Genomic DNA, 24,794 nt, shown 5'->3' on the forward strand with positions numbered 1-24,794 from the left:
GGAATATTCTGCCTGCATGCATGTCTGTATACCACTTGCCTGTCTGGTACCTGAGAAGGCCAGAACCTGAATCCCCTGGAACTGGAGTTAGATGGTTGTGAGACACCTTGTAAGTGCTGGGAATTGAACCTGAGTGCCTCTGGAAAAAGTAGCCAATGCTCTTCTGATCTGTCCAACCCCTTCAATTGAATAAAATAATCAGCCCAGCTATCTCATCATCAACGGAGGTATACTATAACAATAAGATAGAAAAGGCTTTATGACAAGATAAAACAGCTAGGACTACCATACAGTAATGGACGCAGTATCATGGGAGGGGGATAAAATCACAAACTCAGCCACGCCTGGTAATGCACGCCTTTAATCCCAGCACTCAGGAAGCAGAGGCAGGCGGATCTCTGAGAGTTCAAGGCCAGTCTGGTCTACAAAGCAAGTTCCAGGACATACTACACAGAGAAACCCTGTCTCAAAAAAATAAAAATATATAAATAAATAGATAAATAAATCACAAACTCAACTATTAATGTGTTTAATTCTTCATCCTTTATTCCTTGTATCAACAGATTAAACAGATAGCATTTCCCCAAGTACTGATTTAGCGATGTTAAGAAGCACCAGTAAATTTCACAGAGTAACATTCAGTAACCACTTTAAATGTAATTTTAATCCTTATTATAAGCTAAATAAAATAATTTAATGCGATACGCTAAATACACACAAAGCCTGCATATCCTTAACTATGAAAATGCTTGCACAGTCACATACTGGTTAAATCAACTATACATTTTTACAATGAAATTACTTACATTTATGTCAATAGAACACCACCCAAAACATCCGTCCTGACTCAGGTTTATAAGCTGTGCCATCCCTGCTGCTGAAAGCACTTGTTTAGAAACTCTACTGTTACCAAGGAAGATGAGGTCCACTAACACTTAACAAATAGTTTCATTAAAAAAAAAAAAAGAGTTCTTTAGAAAAGAATATTAAAACAAATAAGCATTCTTACAAGAACTTAGTTCCTTAAAAGAAACACAAACCAGTTCATTCTCTAAGAATTTCTCCCGCCACTGTCATAAAAACTTGAAATACGTAAAGCACGAGTCTCAACTTTCATAAAGTCAAATGGACATTTAGATTACATGTTATGCAGCCATGGCATAGAGCTTGGCATACACAAGTCTACGAAACACTGCCTTTTCAGATGGAGCTGCACAACTGGCCACACTTTCAGAAGTCACTGAATCCCGGTGAAGGGTTCAGATATAAAGGCAGGCGATGAAAGGCTCAAGTTACAGAGCGAGAACTGAAGGCCTCTTCATTGCATGCCTAGCCATCGCATTACTGTAGACAAGTTAGAATGTATGGTTTCCAAATATCAAAATTTCAGATATTACAAACGGTGTCAAGATCCATAGTTGGCTTCGTCAAAAGCTTTTCTAGCCCGCTTCAATTCTTCATTCATAGTAAGTAAGTCTTTAACTCTGGCAAACTTCCTTGGGTCCTTTCGAATCAGGAAGACAATATCTTCAACTTGCACTCGACCCTGTCTCCCGATTGACATTGCCTTGTGAGTCTATGACAAGGAAATACGCTCAGTTTTAGAAGTCAAATACTTTCGTGTTTTGATTTGCTATTAAACATGCTGGCGAGGGTGAGAATTTTCTAATTACAGCTATTTATTTGTGAACCATCTGTATGTCCCTTTTCTTTATTTAATGTATTCATGTATTCATGCTCCATCTTGATACACACCAGGAGTCTGATCCTATACAAAGGGTTGTGAGCCACCATGTAGTTGCTGGACCTCTGGAAGAGCAGTTAAGTGCTCTTAATGGCTGTGCCATCTCTCCAGCCCTCCTTGTCTCTTTTCTATTACACATATATATATTACAATAAGGACATTACAACTACCAAGTGAGCTGGACAAGGTGATGTACAAATGGATGGAAATAGAAAACACTATCCTGAGTGAGGTAAGCCAGACCCAAAAAGAGGAACATAGGATGTACTCACTCATATTTGGTTTCTAGCCATAAATAAAGGACATTGAGCCTATAATTCGCGATCCTAGAGAAGCTAAATAAGAAGGTGAATCCAAAGACAAACATATACACATCCTCCTGAATATTAACCTTCATCAGGTGATGAAAGGAGACAGAGACCCACATTGGAGCACCGGACTGAAATAAATAAATCTTAAAAAAAAAAAAAGAATAGTTACACAACTGTCTTACCATTTCAGTAATGAACTCGATGACAAGGTCTTCAAGAATATCCACCGACTCGGTGTAAGGATTCTGGTCATCCCCAAACCCATACATCATACACCGTACTGCGAAAGAACAAGAGTTTTGGTTTACTCAGAGACTGACTGATTTCACCAGTACTTTTCCCTAACAACTAGAATTAAATCAAACTATAAACATAATTATAACTGGGCGAGGTAGTACATGGCTTTCTAATCCCAGTAGTCAGGAATCAGAGACAAGTGAATCTGAGTTCAGGTCCAGGATGATCTACATACTAAGTTTGTTTCAAACAAACAAAATACTACAATTGTGTCTCCAAGTATGGATTTTGGTATAAAAGGTCTGAGCAGTGTTATGAGCAGACTTACTATTTACCTCCAGAAACCTGCCTTCTTCCTAAGCTACTAAACCCTAATGTTGTTATTTGCCTAGTCTCTACCACCACTCACAGCTATCACAAGAACACCTTTAAATATAGTACAGACAAAGCTAGCGACAGCGTAGCCTTCCTTTCTTTCCTTTTCTTTTTTTTCTCTTTTTCTTTTTATGCTCTGCCTGTCCTAGAACTCACTCCATAGACCAGGCTGGCCTCAGACTAACAGAGATCCACCTGCCTCTGCCTCCTAAATGCTAGGATTAAAGGCGAGCGTCATCACACTTGGTCTGAAAGATTAGCCTTTCCTGAGAGTGATGTAGAAGTGTGGGCATTGGAAAAGAGAAGGCAGAGGTCTTCAACATTACCATAAAGGATGTGAGATAAAGTGCTCCAACTACCTTCTTATAAGAAAGAGGCTAAAGTATCACCATAGAACCTTCATCTGGCGATGGATGGAGATAGAGACAGAGACCCACATTGGAGCACTGGACTGAGCTCCCAAGGTCCAAATGAGGAGCAGAAGAAGGGAGAACATGAGCAAGGAAGTCAGGGCCACGAGGGGTGCGCCCACCCACTGTGACGGTGGGGCCGATCTAATGGGAGCTCACCAAGGCCAGCTGGACTGGGACTGATGGAGCATGTGATCAAACCGGACTCTGAATGTGGCTGACGTGGAGAGCTGACTGAGAAGCCAAGGACAATGGCACAGGGTTTTGATTCTGCTCCATGTACTGGCTTTGTGGGAACCTAGTCTGTCTGGATCCTCACCTTCCTAGACCTGGATGGAGGGGGGAGGACCTTGGACTTCCCACAGGGCAGGGAACCCTGACTGCTCTTTAGACTGGAGAGGGAGGGGGAGGGGGGAATAAGGGGAGGGGGAAGGAAATGGGAGGAGGTGAAAATTTGTAATAATAATAATAGCTTCTTTTAAAAAAAAAAAAAGAAAGAGGCTGAAGCCAGGCATGTGTTGGGATAGCACACGCCTTTAATCCCAGCATTCGGGAGATAGAGGCAGGAGGATCTCTAAGTTAGAGGCCGGCCTGGTCTACAAAGAGTCCTAGGACAACCAGGACTACACAGAGAAACTCTGTCTCAAAAAAGCCAAAGAAAAAAGAAGCAGGCTGAAGGTTTCATCTGAAAGAACAGAATATACAAGAGAAGAAAAGTCTAATTCAGAGTAATAAAATTAACTGCAAATAGCTACAAATTTGTTTAGTATTTCCTATAGGCCAGATACTATTTCAAGGCTTTTTATATATAATTCAATTCTTATGCAGGCCTCTAATTTAAACACTATTGACACCCCCATTCTATGGGTGAGAAAACTAGGGCACCAAGTGAAGTGACTCAACCTAAGGTCACACAGCTCGTTCAAAAGTGAACCTTAAATGTGACCCCAGCTGATCTGAACACAGTAATAATGCTCTTCTTTGTAGCTTAAAGAAGACAGGACTCCTAAGGACGCTTAACCTATGGTCAATATATTCTAATTCCTTCACAGACAGGCTTCACGCATTCCTGTACATATGCATTTTCTGGGAAGAACTGTAATTTTGGTCAGGTTTTCAAAGGAGTATGTGGGGCTGGAGAGATGGCTCAGCAGTTAAGAGCACTGGGTGCTCTTCCAGAGGTCCTGAGTTCAATTCCCAGCACCCATATAGCAGTTCACAATCCAATGCTCTCTTCTGGTGTACAGATATGTATACAGACAAAGCACTAATATACATAAAATACATAACTAAATCAAAGGGGTATGCAAATGCTGTCAATTCTGGAATGTCTTCTATCTTTGGATAGACACGGACAAGGTCTTTGTGCCCTATGTAGCCAAGGCTGGCCTTACATTCTTGATCCTTCTGTTTCTACCTCCCAAGTGCTGAGATTACAGGTGTGCACCACCACACTTAGCTTCCAGTCTGTGACAGAATCTCACTATGTAGGCCAGTCTGGCCCAGAACTCTCTGTCCTCCCGCTTCGACTTCCTAAGTGCCAGGGTTACTTTTATCTTGATCCCAGTGGTGACCATAAGTATACATATACAAATCTGACCAGGTTGTTCTCTTAGAACATTCCCAATTTACTTCAGGCAAGTCTTTTTTTTTTTTTTTTTTGGAATGAGAAAGTTGGGCTGGAGAGATGACTCAGCGGTTGAGAGCACTGGCTGCTCTTCCAGAGGACGCAAGTTCAATTCCCAGTAACCTCATAATGGCTCACAACCATCTGTAATGAGATCTGGTGCCCTCTTCTGTCCTGCAGGCATACATGCAGGCAGAACACCATGTACATAATAAGTAAATAATTTTTTTTTTAAAAAAGAGGAAGATGAAGAGCCAGAAAGATGGTTCTGTAGCTAAAGATGCTTCCTGTGCAATCCTGGTGATCTAAATTCACCATGTAAAAGTGGAAGGAGAGAATGAACTTCACAAAGGTATCCACAGCTTTCCTATGCATCATGGGACACGCACACTCATACATACACCAATGAACATAATAATAATATAAAAACTTTAAAAAAGACAGATTCAGTCAGCTATGGTAGTGCACACCTTTAACATCAGTACCTGGGAGGCAGAAGAAGCAGGTGGATTTCTACGAATTCGAGGCCAGCCTGGTCCACAAATAGAGTTCCAAGACAGTCAGAACTGCTACATAGACAAAAAGAATAATAATAATAAAATAAAATAAAGAACAGAGTCTCATTATGCAGCTCTGGCTGACTTGGAACTCACTTAGTAGACCTGGATAACCTTCCCTAGTGGTGGGATTAAAGGCAATCAATCACTACCATGACCAACTATATATAGATATTTTTAAAAGGAGCTTAGAGCATACTTCTAAAAAAAAAAGAAATAGGCACATTTGTAATTCCTTTTACATTGTTTTTATTCATTTTATTACTGTTAACGATATTTCATTAACTGCTTAGGAGGGGCTGAGGCAGTGTTTCTCCATGTAGCACAAATTCATAATTCTCCAGAGGATTGGGATTATAGATATGTGTCATACATTCAGCCTTAGAATAATTCCTATTTAGAAGCAAAAAGTGGTGGAGGCAACCAAAGGTAAGAAAAGAAAGGGGTGACTTGAAAGCCAAGCTGGAGTACAGTGATCCCTTGTGTTCAAAATGCCAAGAGACTTTAGGTCCCAACACAGAAGGAAGAACAAATACAGGAGAATACAAATATTTTCACTTTCTTTTTGAATTCTATTTTTAAAACTTGCCTTTTAAGAGACAATTTTAAGTTTACAGATGAGTTATAAAAGTAGGAGCATTTCTATATGCCCAATACCTAGCTTCTACAACAAATATTCATACTAAGAAATCAACATTAGTACAAGTACCTTGTTGAGATTGTACCTATTTTTCTGAGGTCCATTTTCTGTTCAGTTCCCTGTGTCTACCCCACCCTGCACCAGAGCCTCACACGTGTTGGGCAGAAGCCCTTACCACTGAGCTACACGCCCCAGGCTGTGACTCCAGACCCCAGCCTATTAACTTGTCACACCTCTGTAGCTTTCTCCAGACAACTGGTGACAGACCTTTAGCTCTTCCAAGACCTCGACACTTACAGAGAATCCTAGTCAGCTCCTGTAGACTGATCTCTCTCTTTTCTCTGGAATGCTTTTACACTATTAGAAAGAATTTCACGTCAGGGGTACAGGCCAATACATCACTCATGATGCTAACTTTGACCATTAGCTAAAGTGATGCCTGTTATAATTTCCCACTGTAAGATATTTTTTCCTTAAATATTTGAGGAAGACACGTCACAAACATTTTGATGGGTGTAATTCACCTACTTCGTCAGGAAGAGAAAACTGACATTATATAACATGTGTGTGAACAGCACATGTTCAGAAGTTGGCTGTATTTGGTCAAAAGTAAAGGCATAGAAAAACGACAGTGGATGCTTTGAAACTCTGTTACCACACCAAAAGGAAATCTTTAGAGCTGGGGATGTGGCTCTGTCAGGAGGGGTCCTGCCAGCATGCTCAAGGCTCTGAGTTTGATTCCCAGCACTGAGTAATAAATAACTGGTAGCGGCAGCACAGCCCTGGAATCTTAGTTCTTGGGAAGTGGAGGCAGAATCAGAAGTTCAAGGTCATCTTCATTTACATAGATGGCAAGGTAGGTAGGGCACCTGTTGCCAAGCCTACGGGCCTGAGCCCTGTCACTGGGAAACACATGGTAGAAGGAGAGAATCATTGAAGAAGATGAACAAAAGTTTAAGGCCAACCTGGACTATAGAGCAAGAGCCCGACTGAAAAACAGCAAAAATAGATACAAGAAGAGACACGAAGATTCTACTAGTTCAGTGAGAGTGGTTGTGAAGATTCCAAATTTTTATCATCACAAAGTTAAAGCAACTGAAGTTGAACTAAAGGTTTGAACAAGAAACACTTTACCAGTTCTAGAGTGCTAGGCTAGAGTGCTTTTGTTGTAAGGATCCCTTTTTGTTGGTTTTTCGAGACAGGGTTTCTCTCTTATACCTTGGAACCTGTCCTGGAACTTGTCCAGGCTGGCCTCAAATTCACAGAGATCCGCCTGCCTCTGCTTAAGTGCCCTTTTCATATCTCCTCATGACATAAAGTAAAACCACATACAAATCATGCACTTAGCATCAGGAGATAGAATGGGAAGTGGTCAGGCTTAAACAAAAAATGAAGATACTGGAAAGGATTTTGTTGTTTTGAGACAGGATCTCACGTAGCACAAGCTGGCTTCAAACGCACTATTTAGCTGAGGATGACACTGAACTCCAAATCCTCCAGTCCCTACCTCTCCCAAGAGCTGGAGTATGGTTATGAGCACCACGTGTGCCTGGAAAAGGATTTAGACAGTCGAAGGCTGATCTTGCAGTTTCAAGAATTTTTAGATACTACTACTGCATTCAGGCACAAATCTATGTTGCTGAACTTCTCGGCACGGAGATGGAGAGTACATTCTCTTGGTGCCTTTCAGAAGTCAGTATGGGCCACAACAAGGAGAAACAGCTAACCTTGCTGCTGCCCCAAAGGGCCTACCTTGTCTGCTGAAGGAGTAAGACAGAAGGCTAGTACATTACAATCTCCAGTCACTGTTAGTACTGCACACTTCACCACCTTCTGCCTGTTCACTGCCTTAGCCTAAGGCCTCAACGTACATCACTTGAAAAGTGGATATAAGAGGAATACAACTTTTAATGGTCATCCTCAGCCAGTAATACACAGCCTGTCTGGGATACACGAGACCCTGCTAAACACAAAAGAAGGGAAACACAGCACCAAAAAACAAACCAAAACAGGCAAAGGCTGGTGGTGGTGTTCAAGCTGTCCCTCAGTTAGCAGCAGAGTGCCAACCTAACACAATCCTCAGCAAGGCATGAACTGGGAATCATGACACAAGTCTCTGAGTCTAGCACCAGGGAAGTAAAGCAGGAAGATCAGAAGTTCAAAGTCAGACTGGAGAGATGGCTCAGAGGTTAAGAGCAATGGCTGTTCTTCCAGAGGTCCTGAGATCAATTCCCGGCAACCACGTGGTGGTTCATAGCTATCGATAATAAGATCTGGTGCCTTGTTCTGGCCTGCAGGCATGCACGCAGACAGAAACACTGTATACAACATAAATAAATAAATCTTTAATGGGGCAGTAGTGGTGCACACCTTTAATCCAAGCACTTGGGAGGGAGAGACAGGCGGATCTCTGTGAGTTTGAGGCCATCCTGGTCTACAATAGCTAGTTCTAGAACAAGATCTAAAGATACAGAGAAACCCTGTCTCAAAAAAAAAAAAAAGAAAAAGAAAAAAGAAAAGAAAAGAAAAGAAAAGAAAGTTCGGCAGAGGCAGGCAGATCTCTGTGAGTTCGAGACCAGCCTGGTCTACAGAGCTAGTTCCAGGACAGGCTCCAAAGCCACAGAGAACCCCTGTCTCGAAAAACCAAAAAGAAAAGAAAAGAAAGTTCAAAATCATACAACTATATACCAAGTTTAGACCCATATTGGAATACATAAAACCCTACCTCAATGCTGGGCAGTGGTGGGGCACAACTTTAATCCCACCCAGCACTTGGGAAGCAGAGGCAGGTGGATCTCTGTGAGTTCAAGGCCAGCTTGGTCCATAGAGCAAGTTCCAGGATGGGCTCCATAGCTACTGGGAAATCCTGTCTCAGAAAAAAACAAAACAAAACAAAACACCCTACTTCAGCTGGGTGGTGGTGGCCCACATCTTTAATCTCAGCACCCAGGAGGCAGACAGATCTGAGTTTGAGGGCAGCCTGGTCTACAGAGCGAGTTCCAGGGCGGGGGGGTGGTGCACACAGAAAAACCCTGTCTCAAGAAAACAAAAGAAATAACAAAACAAAAATAAAACCCTGCCCCCCAAAAGGTGATCATGACCACATTCATCATCTTATATGCCATACATGGAGAAAAATTAGTACATACGATTCCATAAAACAGTTATGCTTAGCACAGGGGTACACACCTGTAAGCCCAGTACTTGAGAGCCTAAGGCAGGAGGATGGTACCAATCCAAAACTAGCTTGGGCTACACGGTGAGCAGAGCAGCCAAGGGTGTACAGACTATCTTTAGAAAAAACAAGCAAAACAACAATAAAAACAGGCAACTTTATAGGCAAGTCTGAGAAGACTGTCCCTTTAGGCAGAATATGCAGAAAAATACATCTACTTTAAAAGGACATGTTCAAAAGCTTTCACCATCTATGATAAAGTACTGCAAAGTACAACTTACATTCTTTGGAGAAAAGTCTCTTTCTTCTCCCCTGTCCACCTTCTGCTCCTCCTCCAATTTCTTCATTTTCCTCTTCAAACTAGAAGTTAAAAATACATAGACACATCAAATGACTGTCCTGCAATTGATAGCCCACTGAGTTTCCTTTCTCTCCTTTGGTGTGGGCTATGAATTGAACCTAAGGGCTCAAGTCTAAACAGATACTCAAGCACTGAGCTGCACCCCCAGCACCATTTTTATTTCGTCTTTTGTTTGTTTGTTTTGGTTTTTCGAGACAGGGTTTCTCTGTGGTTTTGGAGCCTGTCCTGGAACTAGCTCTGTAGACCAGGCTGGTCTCGAACTCACAGAGATCCGCCTACCTCTGCCTCCCGAGTGCTGGGATTAAAGGTGTGTGCCACCATCGCCCGGCCGTCTTTTGTTTTTGGAAAGATGCCATTTATGTGTATGGTGGGTGCCTACATTGACCATGTGCCTAATGGTGACCAGAGGCCAAAATAGGATGTCCAGTCCACTGGAGATGTAGTTATAGGTGACTGTAGATTGCCAGGTGTGACAGGAAGTGTTCTTAACCACTAAGATATCTCTCTAGGTTTTTTTTTTTCTTTTCTTTTTTTGAGATAAGGTCTATGTATCCCTGTCTGCCTGGAACTCAGAGATTCACTTGCCTACGCCCAGTGAGTATCCCTTTTTCATATTCAATAGTAATAAGCTGAACCAAACAGCACAGAATCATGAAACTTAGCATCAAAGGGTCCTTAAGACCTAGTCCAATTCTCAAGTCACATAGAAAGGCTTCTATTATGGCCCTTAACAACACTACACCTTATGTGTGTAAAAGTTCTAATGACTTGGGTTCTGGGTTTTGTTCTCAGCCAACTAAGTTGTCAGACTGCTAGGCAACACTGCAGTTAAAGACCTGCTACTGATCTGAAGTCTACTCTCTGCGGTCATCGGAATCAAAATTTACTAAGGACCTACCAATACAGGACTAAAATCTTTCCTTAAGTGGGCCTGATCCTATCTCATGACGAGAAAACCGATGTCTGAAGTTAAATAACTTTCTCAGAGAAAAATGAGTTTAGACTTAAAGCTTCCTGGCTTTACATCGTTTCTCCGTTTCTCACTAGTTTTGTTAGCAGCTGGGCTCCTGGTCCCGCAGTATTAGGTCTGATCTCCCATAGCCCTCCTGGTGTCTTCGAAGTGTCTGGCAGACCCAGATCAAAGGGAAGCCCCCTTCCCACTCCTCCTTCCCGTCCTGCCGGTCCCACGACTAAGGTAAATCTGAGGCAAACACTGCGGGGCCCCACTCTCTAGGATGGATTCCCTGCGGAACGCGAGGTTCACACGGCCTCCGCCAGGGAGACCGAGGGAGTGAGGACACAGGCTGTGACAGAAGCGCTCACTCACGGTGGGGTCTTCCTCCTCATCTGCCATCCTAGCAGCCCGCCAGCCTTCTGAGTGCCACCCGCGGGGCGCTAGCGGTTTTTATAAGATCCTTGCGTCACTTCCGGCCAGGAGGTCGCTGCGTCAGCACGAACGCGCCTCGTTCTCCTCCGCCCGTCCTCCAGATTGGCTAAAAAGCGGTGACGCGCTCGTAGGCGTGGACTCCAGAAGAAGGAATTAAACAGTCAGAAGCCGGGCGTGGAATGCGGGCCTGCGCGCGGGAGGGTGAGGCCAGCCTAGGCTACGTGAGCCCGCGTCTCAATAAATATAGAGGACAGATTTGTACGTACGCTTGGAGGTTTATACATGCTTGTAATTCCAGCTCCGGAGAAACAGGATGGATTTTACCTTCCGGGGCTGATGCACTCAAGTACACAAGCCACACAATCTGTCATAAAGTGTTTTTAAATACAATCTTTATGTGTACGCGTGTTTCGCCTGTATGTGTGCAGAGCTAAAGAGGCCAGAAGAGGACACCCGATTTCCCGGGGACCGGGGTTAAAGATTGTGAGCTCTATGTGGGTGCTGGGAATCAAACCCAGGTCTCTGGAATCTTAACCACAGAACCGTCTCTCCAGCCCCCGCTAATACACATAACTTTTAAAAAACATATAATAATTTATTATGATTATTATTATTACTACTACTACTACTATTTAAAAGGAATGGCCAGAGAGATGGTTCAGCTAGTAAAAGCTCTAGCAGAGTAAGCATCAGGACCAGATTCAATCCCTGGGATCTGTATAAAAGATGAAAGATGAAGCCGGGTGGTGGTGGTGGTGGTGGTGGTGGTGGTGGTGGTACCCGCCTTCAATCCCAGCACTCCCGAGGCAGTCAGGCAGATATCCATGAATTCGGGGCCAGCCTGGTCTACAAGACTTAGTTCCAGGACAGGCACCAAAGCTACAGAGAAACCCTGTCTTGGGGGGGGGGGATGAAAGGTGAGAAAACGGATTACACAAGGTTGTCCTCTGGCTACAATAATAAGTAAAAAAAAAAATAAAATAAATTACAAAAGAGCTGAGCCAGGTGGTGGAGGTGCACGCCTTTAATCCCAACACTCGGGAGGCAGAGGCGGGCAGATCTCTGTGAGTTCGAGATTCTCTGGAAACCTAATTTTGGAAGTGATATTTCATCATTCCTGTTCTGTTCTGTAGATTTGAGTCAATGAGTTTAGTCCACAATCAAGAAGGGGGATTACAGAAAAACAAAAATATCAGAAGGGGAGTTCACTGGGGCTCCCAGAAGCCAGGTACCGCATTATATTACACGATCGATGAATTTAATCTCAAAACAGTGAATCGATTAATTTAATCTCAAAACAGTGAAGAAAACATTTGTTATTTAAGAAGGGCTGTTGCGCCGGGTGGTGGTGGTGCACGCCTTTAATCCCAGCACTCGGGAGGCAGAGGCAGGTGGATCTCTGGGAGTTTGAGGTCAGCCTGGTCTACAAGAGCTAGTTCCAGGACAGGCACCAAAGCTACAGAGAAACCCTGTCTTGAAAAATCAAAAAAAAAAGGGGGGGGGCTGTTGCAGGAGGAAATAGGAGAGGGGGTGACCATATGTTTAAAGTACATGATATGCTTATATAAAAATATCATTATGAAACATCATTTTGTACACTGCACCAGTGTTAAAGATTCTACAAGTCCCAAGCAGGCCAGGGGGAAGGTTGGGACCACTCCCACAGGGTATTTAGGCAGCGGCCCAAAGAAGGAACATGTGGTTTCAGATTTTGGGTGTCCTCCCCACCCCACCCCACCATGCTTCCTGCCACCTGAGAGCACGGCATTCATTAAACGTGGTCATTTTTGATTTGGTCTAATCCGATTTGATTGGAGTTCTTTACGCCAGCAGAGAGGCTCAGTTAGGAAATAATCCTAACACTCTGGATACAGAGGTAGGCTGGTTTCTGAGAGTTTGAGGGCAGCCTGGTCTACACCTCCATAGAGAGATCCTGTCTCAAAAGGCAAAACAATAACAAAAACCATTGCAAGTCAAAGCCAAATTATCTTGGACTGTGTTTAGTCCCTTTGAATCACACTGCAGTTTTTTGTTTTGTTTCATTTTGTTTTGTTTGGGACCTAACCTATTCCAAGCTTGTCTGAAACTCACTAAATATCTGAGGTTGATCTAAAATTTCTGATCCTCCAGCCTTCATCTCTTGAGCTGGATCTCCCTGCCTTCCCCCATCATCAGGAGCTTTCTCCTGGACCCAGGATTAGGAACAAAGCACACCAAACCCCAGTTTCCAGAGAATCTTTATTAAGCAGGAAAGAAAAGTTGAAGTGGCTGCTTTCTGACTCAGGCAGAAAACAGCAGGAAATGAACTTGCAGGTGTGATTTTTAAGAGGTGGAAAAGGGGAGGTCTGTGTTAAAATGGGCGAGGATGCCTTGGTAAAGAGATGGAGGATGAGGGAGAAGGGGAAGGGACAAAGGGCTGCCTCTGGATAGAAGGGAGACAGACATGGCACATGGGCAAACGGTGGCTTATAAAGGTCAAAGGGGAAACTCCGTGTTAGGGCGAGGTGTTTAATTTTAATTGGGCATATTAGTTAGGTGAACCAAAGTGGGCTTTTGATTTTTGATTGCTGGACTTTGTTAGTAAGCCTCAGGAGGAAGAAGTGGAATAAGGGAATAGACCTTAGTGGCTAGCTTTAGGAATGTAATCTAACAGTTTTTACCAAGAAGAGGGAATGGGGAGAAGGGCAAGGCCTGCCAGAGCCCCATGTTCAAGTGGGCGAGTGTTCCATCATTGCATGATAAGATTACAGTATGCACCGTGATGCCCAGTTTATGCAGGGCTAGGGAATCAAACACAGAGTTCTGTATATGCTAAGCCAAGCGCTCTGCCAACCAAGTTACATCTCCAGTTTTCTTTAGTTCTTTTGACAGTCACTCATTTTATTTTATTTTATTTTATTTTTTGGATTTTTCGAGACAGGGTTTCTCTGTAGCTTTTTTTGGTTCCTGTCCTGGAACTAGCTCTTATAGACCAGGCTGGCCTCGAACTCACAGAGATCTGCCTACCTCTGCCTCCCGAATGCTGGGATTAAAGGCGTGTGCCACCACCGCCCGGCTTTGACAGTCACTCCTTGACCTACCAACAACCTTTAAAATATATTCTTACCAAACCATTAGTTTCTACCAGTCTAAGAGCTAACAATGGCAATGCATGGCCTCTGAAACATGTAATAGTTTTCACTGCTGTTGTGTGACAAAAAATTTTCCTGGGAAGACTGAACATACATTATCTACTCACCCCAGATAGGGAGCCCACAACAGAACAAAGTACAGATACCACCAAGGCCCAACTTGGGGGACCAATGAGGTTTACTGGGGTTATAGGAGTATGAGTGAGGGGTTACTTAGAGGAGCAGAAGTGACTCAAAGGCAGCTGCATCACCAAAGCCCACCCCAGCACAGATGACAGCTCACAGAGCTGGGAACCTGGAGCATGCTGGACAGCCTGCAGGCAGATCAACCAATTGGACAGTGTCCTTTCCAGGTGTCTGAACTGGTCTAAACCTCTATCAGGTAGCTCAGCTTGTTTTTGCTTCTTCTAGTCTGGTCTCAGGGTCTACTTTGCAGCATTGCTAGTGTGAGAGTCTTCTTTGCTGCTCAGCTTCTCTCTTCAGAGAGAGACTCTCAGCTTCTATTATTTTGTCTGGCAGGGACAGGCCTAGTGAATCTGGTCAGTTTCAGGGACTTCCTGATGCTATGTTGACCTTCCTGCTTAAGGAGCTTGGAATATTTCAATCTTAGAAGAAGCTTAGACAACACCTCGTAACCTGTTTACCTCCAGTCCCCACCAACACATTTGGTAAATTCCTGGATTTACGACTTCATTGGATTCGTCATCACTAATAAAATCTCGCACAACCACTTCCACCAGTAGCGCTTGGGTTTTGTACCTGTGGTGACTTAAATGAGAAATGTCCCTCATAGCCTCAGGCATTTGCACACTTGGCCCCCAGTTGCTGTTGTCTGAGAAGCTTTAGGAAGCCTGGCTTTGCTGGAGGAAGTCATCACTGCAGGCAGGCTTTGAGAGGTGAAAGTCCCTTGCCTCCCAGTTTTCTTTCTCAGATTTCTGCTTGTTGTTTCAGATATGATCTCTCAGCTTCCTGTTCCTGCCACCATGCCTGTTGCTTGTTACGATATCTCTGATCAACCATGATGGACTCTTATCCCTCCGAAACCGTAAGCCAAAGCAAACTCTTCTTCATTGAGTCCTTAGGTCGCTCCAGATGACCGGAAGACACCCCATATGCAATTGCAGAGAGCACGCAGCTTTATTCTCGAGAAAAACCAGCATGCTGGCACCTACCAAAAATGGCTTTAACTCAAAGGGAGGGTGAGGCATCTCCTTAATTTTAAGCCTGCCTAGGGGAATTCCATCTGTGGTTAAGTACTTGAAGTGATTGGGCATAGACCCTTAATGATACAGGAATCATTTTATGGTTGGCTCATGACATCTGATCAGCAACTGTGGTTGCCGTGTCAGGGGTGTGTCTGCTGTGTCCGGGGTCTGCTTGAGTGAAAAGAGCAAGCTCCTGCTTATGGCAGGGTAGAACCATGATTGGCTACCCGACTGGACATACTTCCTGAGAGTCTGCGTGAAGCTAGACATGAGTCAGCATAGAATGGAGGGGTAATATGGGAATGAGGTCTTAGCAAGCTGGCCCTGACCCTTCATCTCTAAGTTGTCTTCTGTAAGATATGGTGTTTTCTCATAGCAACAGAAAAGTAACTGATAGGGCTGGAGAGATGGCTCAGTGGTTAAGAGCACTGACTGCTCTTCCAAAGGTCCTGAGTTCAATTCCCAGCAACCGCATGGTGGCTCACAACACTCTGTAGTGAGATCTGGTGCCCTCTTCTGGCCTGCAGGCAGACATGCAGACAGAATACTGAGACTACTGTATACATAATAAAAAAATAAAATCTTTAAAAAAAAAAAAAAAAAAAAGAAAAAAAGAAAAGTAACTGATACAGGAGCAAACTGAATCCGTATTCCCAGGCGATTGTCAGTTTGGCTCAAACATAAACCATCCTTTATTCTGTTTAAGATTTGTGGTTTTGCATCAACAGTATTAATTTTAAAGTTATGAAAAGCAGGAGCTGGGCAGATGGTAAGTGGGTAAGCATGCGTGCTGTATATGCGTGAGGACCTCGACTGCTCCTAGTGCCCACGAAAGTGCAAACACAGCTGCATGCCCTTGTAACCCTAGCACTGTAGGGGAGAGACAGGAGCGTCACTGGGGCTTCTAATGCCAGCCTGCCTCCAAGGGAATTAAAAGACCCAGATCCAAAGGGATAATATGGAGCATTAGAACAAGACGGGCCTTCCTAATAAGCATAGCCACATATGCACACGCATGCACCCACCATAAACACTCATCAAATTAAAGTTTAAAAAAAAAAAGGCAGGGCCTGGAGAATTGGCTCAGAGGTTAAGAGCACTAACTGCTTTTCCAGAGGTCCTGAGTTCAATTTTGTGGCACATAGCCATTTGTAATAAGATCTGGTGACACGCCTTTAATCCCAGCACTCAGGAGGCAGAGGCAGGCGGATCTCTGTGAGTTCGAGACCAGCCTGGTCTACAAGAGCTTCACCAAAGCTACAAAGAAACCTTGTCCTGAAAAAACAAAAAACAAAAACAAAAAAAATCTGGTGCCCTCTTCTGGCCTGCAGGCAGACATGCAGATAGAACACTATACGTAATAAATAAACCTAAGAAGAAAGAAAGAAAGAAAGAAAGAAAGAAAGAAAGAAAGAAAGGCAGACTGCAAAGCTCCTACCCCTTACCATACCCATTTGAAAAAAAAAACAGATTGAAAAGCCTGACAAGGGGGCTGTGGAGATATGGCTCAGAGGTTAAGAGCACTGACTGTTCTTCTAGAGGTCCTGAGTTCAATTCCCAGCAACAACATGGTGGCTCACAGCCATCTGTAATAAGATCTTATGTCCTCTTCTGGCCTGCAAGCATACAGACAGACAGAACACTGTATACATAATAAATAAATAAATCTTTAAAAAGAAAAGTCTGACAGGATTGAGAATGCCTTTTTAGGCAGTGGTGGAGCTCGACCAGGGAGTCAGTCATAAAATATTCAGTGTCCATTATCAGAGTATCATGGAAGTAAAAATACATACTGTAAAGTACTAAGAGTGATCAGAAATAACAGACTAGCAACACGACCAGGCTCATGAGCTGTGCTAGGAAAAACAGTATGAAACACAACGAAATCTAAACACCGTTTATGTCAATTAAAGAGAGAAGAACCATATCTTTTACAGGAACCTATAAAAAGGGAGCAACACAGCCAGTCATGGTGTCACACGCCTTTAATCCCGGCACTCGAACGGTAGAGACAGGATGATCTCTGCGAGTTTGAGGTCAGTCTGTTCTACATAGTGAACTCCAGGACAACCAGAGCTACATAGGGAGACCCTGTCTCAAACAAAACAAAACAAACAAACAAACAAATGTATGAGACACCGAATATATGGGAAAGGCTGTAGCATAGGAAAGGTGGGAATAGGGCATAAAGGAATAAGGGAAGAGCAAAGGATTGTGGGAGGATCACTTATGTTAGCAAAGGACTGTGGGAGTACCACTTAACTCTAGCAAGTCATGAACTATGAAGCATGGATATAATTCAACCCTCTGAACTTAAACCCCAAAACATAAAGTGGAAAAAAATGGAGTATAGTGAGCAGAGCCGACATAAAGCTGAATAGAAAGCTCTGGTGTGTATAATGGTCTGTCCTGTCCCTTTAAGAGACAAGCCCCCGCCCACTCCCCTACCCCTGCTGAGGTAGGTGGATCTTCCTCTTCCATCCTGCAAACTCTCTCTTTTCCTTCTCCTAAAGAGGTAGCTTCTCCTCTCCTCCCTTCCCCTCTCTCCCTCTCCCTCTCTCTCTCCCTCTCCCTCTCCCTCTCCCTCTCCCTCTCCCTCTCCCTTTTCCTCCCTCCCTCCCTCCCTCCCTCCCTCCCTCCCTCCCTCCCTCCCTCCCTCCCTCCCTCTCTCTCTGTCTCTCTCTCTCTCCCTCCCTCCTTGTCCCCCTTCTCTCCTTTCCCCCTTTTCCTTTCCCCTCAATAACCCACTGAATAAACTATACCCAAACCCTCTCTCTGCACGGCGTGCTTATCCGTCTCTATCTCTCATCAGCCGCCGCGGCTCCCTGCCTGGGACCCGCTGCCCCTCGTGGCCCGTGGGCCCCCTTGGTACTGTTTACCTTGGTACTGTTTACCTTTACAGTAAACTTCAACAAGAAGTTCAGAGTGGACTCCAGAGTCAAGTTAGGGTTGGAGGGGCGATGTCTCATGGGCAGCCATTACTGGGGGTGGACGGGGCTCAGAGAGCAAGAAGCTGGACAAATTAGTTACTTTAGTTTCAGCAGTCGTCATTGTTTAGCCAAAATGGGTGACCTCTGAAAATGAGTGGCCACAGCTGATGACTTTTGCTCTTCCTTGTTTGACAGTTTTCTCTGAATTGAAATATTCCACACAGGAGGAAGAGAGGCTCACATCTCATATATCTGGGAGAACAGAAACTTAGATGATGCTGAGTGCCTGGCTCCAGCAGCTTAAAATGCAATAAATACTGCTGGGGGGGGGGTGTCTCTGACAGCCCAACATGAAGAGAAGAGAGACTCAGACAGTCCAGCTCCCTGCCAGCTGTGCGGAGAGCTGCAGGGGGCAGCTTCCTGAGTCTTCATCAGTGCTGAGGGGGCAGCTTCCTGAGTCTTCATCAGTGCTGAGGGGGGCAGCTTCCTGAGTCCCCTTCAGTGCTGAGGGGGCTTTTGAGTGATGCAGCTGCTTTTGAGTCATCCTGACCCTGGTGCGTGACCCTCATCCAAATCCTGTTAGTAACCACAGCAAGAGGCCAGTCAGTTTGCCAGGTTAGACGTTGGCGCCATCATTACTTTGGTTTATGGTTGTCCCTTTCTGACCCAAAAGATGTGTGTGAGTGTGTGAGTGTGTGTGTGTGTATGTGTGTGTGGTGCCTCAACATTCTTTGTTGTTCTTTTGCCGAACTACAGTTCCCAGCGTTCTCCTGGATACGGACATTTCCCAGAAGCCTTTGTATTCCTCGTTAAAAAGCGAGGGTCCTACGACCCCACTCTCTCTTCTCTTTTCTCCTCTTCTCCTTTCTCCCCCCCCCCCCCCCCGCCTTTCCTACTGTGTTGGCACACCCTCACCTGCCTGTTACCCCTCCCCCATTAAGTGCACCCACATGGGACTGCCGCGTGTCTGTGTCTTTTCCTAGCGTAACCGTCTTTGCCCTCTAACCTGCAGCCAGACAGAAATTAAGAACAACATTCTTCTTCCCAAATTCTGACATTCCAGTTCTCCATGACCATGTTCAATTATTCATGCAGTGGTTTACATGTTTGTTTATTGATTTTATCTATACATACGTACTTGTATGACTGATAATGGACAATAGGAGGGAATTGGTACCCTCCTTCTACCATGTAGAGTCCAGGGATTGAATTCGGGCTGTCAGCCTTGGCAGCAAGCACCTTACCCATTGGGCCATTTCCCAGGCCCTGCAATAAATAATTGACAAGCAACTGTCAGATATTCAGCATCAATAAATGGCAAACAATGCAAGCCAGCCTTCCAGCGTGGCAGGCGAAGGAATCTGATAGCATGCACTTTAGAAGCCCCTGTTGGGGAAGGCGATCCAAGGTCAGAGGAAGCCTTCTTTGAGCAGGTGGAGATTCAGGCCTGAGAGATGCGTGGGGTTAGGTAGTAAAGAAGGCAAGTGCAGTGTGCTCAGCCCTCACCAGCCTTTGACCGCCAGCCTTTGACCGCCAGCCTTTGACCGCCAGCCTTTGACCGCCAGCCTTTGACCGCCAGCCTTTGACCGCCAGCCTTTGACCGCCAGCCTTTGACCGCCAGCCTTCCCCCTGGAATGTCTTTCCTCCTATTGCAACACTGCCTGCTCCTCAGGCCCAGGTAGATGGCTGCTCTTTGATAAAGCCTTCTCTGACTGAAAGGAGTGTCTCCTTCATCCTCCCACAGCACTTAGTTTTAATTTTTCTTTGACAATTCTCACTTTCTGCCTCATTTTTCTGGTTATTTCTATAGGCAGCTTATCTGTTTCTGCTAAATCGTAAACTCACTAAGAATGGAGTCTGTTTCTCATTCATCTCGACTCCCTCCCTATGGCTGGCACATTCCTTCCTCTTAGAAGTCTGGAAACAAATGTGTCTGTCTAGTGTAAGGAATGCCTGTTTGACGTCCCTTTTCAAATGGGTCTCATTCAAATGAAGCTATTGTTGCAAGCTATGCCTTCAGGACTGAATTTATCCTTTGGTTACACTAGAATGCTCCGGTCATGGTCCCCAAGACTGATTGGTGTTCGCCACAATGACCACAGCAGTCTTAACAAACAGGCCACTGTTCTGGGCTGACAGGCGTTTGGCCAGAACTGCCAGCTCTCCGGTGTCGGCTGAAATGAACTGATGAAGGAGTGTGAACTGAGGCGCCCGGTTTAGCGGGGCTCTATTTATTCCTTGCATTTGAGCTCAGAGAGCCAGTGACCCAAGCTTCAGCCTGGTGTGAAACACGTCGGCAGGGATGGATGGCATCAAGGCTATGGGGGCTTTCCAGCGAGACAGAAACAATGCTTGGGACAAAAATCACCACAGACCATCACGGCGGAGAGCACTGAACTATGAGGCAATGTGATTACAAGTGAAGGCAGCTTCGATGCTGCAGAGACCTAGGTGCAGACCCCAGCTACCCACAGGCTCATGCATGCTCCTTCTGCCAGACTCTCATTTGATTTCTCATTTAAAAATATTCCACAAAATCAAAAACAATGTCAGAGGTACAACGACTGTATACTTTTAAAAACAATGTCAGAGGTACAACGACTGTATACTTTTAAAAACAATGTCAGAGATACAACGACTGTATACTTTTAAAAACAATGTCAGAGGTACAACGACTGTATACTTTTAAAAACAATGTCAGAGGTACAACGACTGTATACTTTTAAATTTGTGTATTCAGCTGTCTTACCTAATAGGTTTTGTTCTCTTGGGGGCAGGGACTTATTTTTGTTGCTATTTCTGCAAAACCTAACAAGTGCCAGCATATCATAAATACTGGTAAATACCTTTTACACAAATGAACAAAATGAACATCAGTGATGGTAGCTAGTTTTTTTTAAAAAATATTTATTTATTTATTATGTATACAATATTCTGTCTGCCTGCAGGCCAGAAGAGGGCACCAGACCTCATTACAGATGGTTGTGAGCTACCATGTGGTTGCTGGGAATTGAACTCAGGACCTTTGGAAGAGCAGGCAATGCTCTTAACCTCTGAGCCATCTCTCCAGCCCTGGTAGCTAGTTTTTGTCCATTTGTTTTGGATATTTTGTTTTTGTTTTTGAGACAGGGCTTCTCTGTGTGTCCATGGCTGTCCTGGAACTCGCTCTGTAGACCAGGCTGGCCTCAAACTCAGAGATCCACCTGCCTCTGCCTCTCGAGTGCTTGGATTACAGGCCTGTGCCTCCACTGCCCAGCTTCGGTAGCTAGTCTTGATAGAGTAATACTTCATATCAACTATTGTTGTAAACAGTAGTTCACTTAATCCAATAGCCCTAGAAAGGTTATACAATGCTAAAGAAATTTTACAGCGGAGAAAACAACACGTATGTATAAACTGATGACATGATCACTCCAGGTATGGGAAGTTTTATTGTTGATATGAGAGAGAGAACAGCCAGAGGCATCTATCGGAGCCCAAGCAGAGAGAAAGAGCAGTAGGCTGAATATAGCCCGCAGATGGGGCATGGCCAGTGCTAGGGAAGTGGGAGAGAGAAGAGATGACTTGTGAAAATGGCAGGAGCAGGAACGGAGGGAGCACAGAGAAAAAAGTTGGGTTTCAAGAAGGCTGAGTAGCTGTCAGGAGGGAAGCTCTGAGCCGAAGGGAGTTTAGAGTAGCGGAGGAGACGAGAAGGGCTAGGATGCTGGCGTGGACTTTGAAATGTGTCACAGGAACTGGGCTACTGTAGGAGCCTGGAGGCCAGCACGTGCGTTGATTGCTAGGAAGTGACTCTTTTTGACAGACAGTAACCGGCTTTACAAGTTCCTGAGGAGTGATGCCTTTGATCTAGCTGCCAGAAATCTCCTGTAGTCCAGGTTGAGCTCATTTCTAGATATCTGGACCGCCTTTCGGGGAATTGGAGCTTCCTTTGGACCTGATGTGTGTGTGTGTGAGTGTGTGTGTGTGTGTACACAGCCTTGGTTGGCCCAGAATTTGCTGTGTAGACCAGACTGGTCCTGAATTGACAAGGATTGCCTTATCTGCCTCCCAAGTGCTGGGATTACTCAAAGTAATAAAATTGATGTTAAAAAGGATTTAGTGATAGATTTGCTTAGGAGACAGTTAGCCACACAGGTGGACATAGATAAAGGAACAGTGCCTTCAAAACACCCAAAGATAAGTAGCATGCTAAGCAGGCCTCTTAGACAAGTGAAATTTAGGATGCCCGGATGTGAATGTTTCCTCACCAGGACCGACCCGCTGCCATTCGGTCATACCTGCCATTAGACATACCTCTCAGAGGGGAGCTCAAGAGGGCGTCTTAGGGTCACACTCCCCATCAAGTCCTGCTCTGCAATTAAGTCCCCTGCGTTGTGTTCTTAACCGGAAAGACATAGTTTTGCCAGGCGGACAAGATGACCCTGGGTAACAGCCATTCAAAAAACAACAACACTGCTATACTTAAAATAATTCTGGCAATAGGTTACATTTCTGCTTTGTAAATCTCTTCTGAGCCTAAGAAGCCAGACTTGTAGTATCCTGTTTCTGTTCAAACTGATCGAAGTGTAGCCTGGGGCTGGGACCTGAGAGAGACTTCAGGTGACACTGTGGAATGCAGAAGCTTATTGTGTGTACGAGTTAGGAAACTCTTCTGTCAAGGCCTGCTCTAACTTAGGCTTTAACCACAGTCTTCCAGACACTTTAGTATAGAGCTTTTCTTCCTTTACCTCTAAGTGTGAGGAGGGATTTTTTGACTAGGAAGGCACATTTTTCTGTAACTAACAGGCTCTCCTGAAACTAGAGGATCAGACAATTGTGAACCTAACTCAGGTCTTTAGCAAGAGCAACAAATGCTCTTAGACACCTCGACAGTCCTATTTTAGTGTGTGGAATGCCCTGTGTGTTTGCCTACACATATGTAATCTGAGTGATTGTCTGGCTTAGCTTAGTTTTTCCTTCATATCTTTTATTTTTTGATGATGTAATTTCTTTTTTTAAATATTTATTTGTTATGTATACAATATTCTGTCTGTGTGTATGTCTGCAGGCCAGAAGAGGGCACCAGACGTCATTACAGATGGTTGTGAGCCACCATGTGGTTGCCAGGAATTGAACTCAGAACCTTTGGAAGAGCAGGCAATGCTCTTAACCACTGAGCTATCTCTCCAGCCCCGATTTCTTAATTTAAGTATGTTTTCTCAAGAGTCTTTCCTACATTAAACTTTGTTACATCTGTGGTTGCTGGTGATGGTTTCCCCCTCCTCTTCAGTCTCTCCATTTCAAACCTGAGTTTTCCTCTCGGTAACCAGACAGTTCACAGCCAGCAGATGGCACTGTAGCAGGAATGAGCAGAATTCTCAGGTTTTTTTGACAACCAGTCTCATGATTTAGTGCATCACTTTCACCCAGACTCTAATAAAGCAGACTGAATTGTCTGTAATTAAAGGCTCCGGCTTACAAAGTAGAACCCACAGCTTTGTCTCCGGTACCCACTCCATCATTAGATGGATGCCTTTCATCATCTTGTCAAAATATCCTCAGAGAAGCCGTGACAGGGCAGATTTCTGAATAAAGTGCCTGAGGTGACCCCAGCGTGACTTAAATGCAGGAAATAAAGGAAACTATCGTGATAGTTTAAGGAAAGGAAAAGCCCATCCTAATAAACAGGAAATCGCCTGAACGCTTCTGACAACGGAGTGAACTATGGGGCTTTTGTTGTGAAGTTCCTTATTTCGTTTACAAAATTCAGACGCGGTTTGGCTAGATTTTCGCCAGGAGAAGCCACCCAGCAAAGGCAGTCCCAGAAGCCTGAGTATCTGCTGAGTCCCTCTCTGCCCTCATACTTTCTCGTTGGATTTCAGGTATTACAAACATAGTACTACTGTAGAGCATGGAAGCAAAACAACAAACAAGAAGATAGGCCCACCCTCCTGACAGCGGTGCTGTTTCCAGCTTGCTATGGTAAGATGAAGTGACCCTGCCGTAGTCTACAGACGTGAGCCACCAGCCTGCTTTCTGGTGCCCTCGTGAAACTGTACCTGATTTCATTACCAGTTGTCACCTACATGTGTTGGAAGAAAAAGGATGGTTTTCTTTTGTTTCTTGGTCAGGAATAACTTGGTCCTGAAAGTCTTGTTCTCAAGAAGATACGCGGTGGAGAACAAGCTCTAGCATACTCCGTGATGGAGAGAGAGCATAGTTGCTCTTCCCGGATTGTAGGCAGGCTGTTGCTCGCACACTCATAAACACACACAAAGCAGCAGCCACAGAGGAAATCCTCCAGCCTTTATTTTTCTTTTTTCTTTTCTTTTTTTTTTTTTTTTTTTTTTTTTGGTTTTTCGAGACAGGGTTTCTCTGTGGTTTTGGAGCCTGTCCTGGAACTAGCTCTTGTAGACCAGGCTGGTCCCGAACTCACAGAGATCCCCCAGTCTCTGCCTCCCGAGTGCTGGGATTAAAGGCGTGCGCCACCACCGCCCGGCTTAGCCTTTATTTTTCAAACACAAGGAACTGTCCAGTCAGTCTAGCCGAACAGACGCAAGCTGCAGACCGCTGGTTGCCATGACCACAAAGAAAGCCTCGCCGGCCACGCCCGTCTCACGCTTTTCAGGGACGCCGACACTAGGAAAGGAGGGTCCTTAGCTCGACTATCTGCTAGTTACGTCTGATTGAGTTCAGCGTTCTTCTCTCGGCCCTTGCGCTTGCGT

General features: G+C 44.6%; 1 protein-coding gene across 1 annotated transcript; it reads right to left on the reverse strand.

Moving 5' to 3' along the window:
* Positions 1-524: 524 nt before the first annotated feature.
* Taf13 (TATA-box binding protein associated factor 13) lies at positions 525-10,856 on the reverse strand. The gene is made up of 4 exons (XM_075981594.1): positions 10,765-10,856; positions 9,358-9,436; positions 2,238-2,335; positions 525-1,576 (listed from the first exon to the last, which is right to left on the reverse strand). The coding sequence occupies exons 1-4, from the start codon at positions 10,789-10,791 to the stop codon at positions 1,406-1,408; spliced, it is 375 nt and encodes a 124-aa protein (XP_075837709.1). The 5' UTR covers positions 10,792-10,856; the 3' UTR covers positions 525-1,405.
* Positions 10,857-24,794: the final 13,938 nt, after the last annotated feature.

This window comes from Microtus pennsylvanicus, chromosome 7 (genome assembly GCF_037038515.1).
Source record: "Microtus pennsylvanicus isolate mMicPen1 chromosome 7, mMicPen1.hap1, whole genome shotgun sequence".
NCBI lineage: Eukaryota > Metazoa > Chordata > Mammalia > Rodentia > Cricetidae > Microtus > Microtus pennsylvanicus.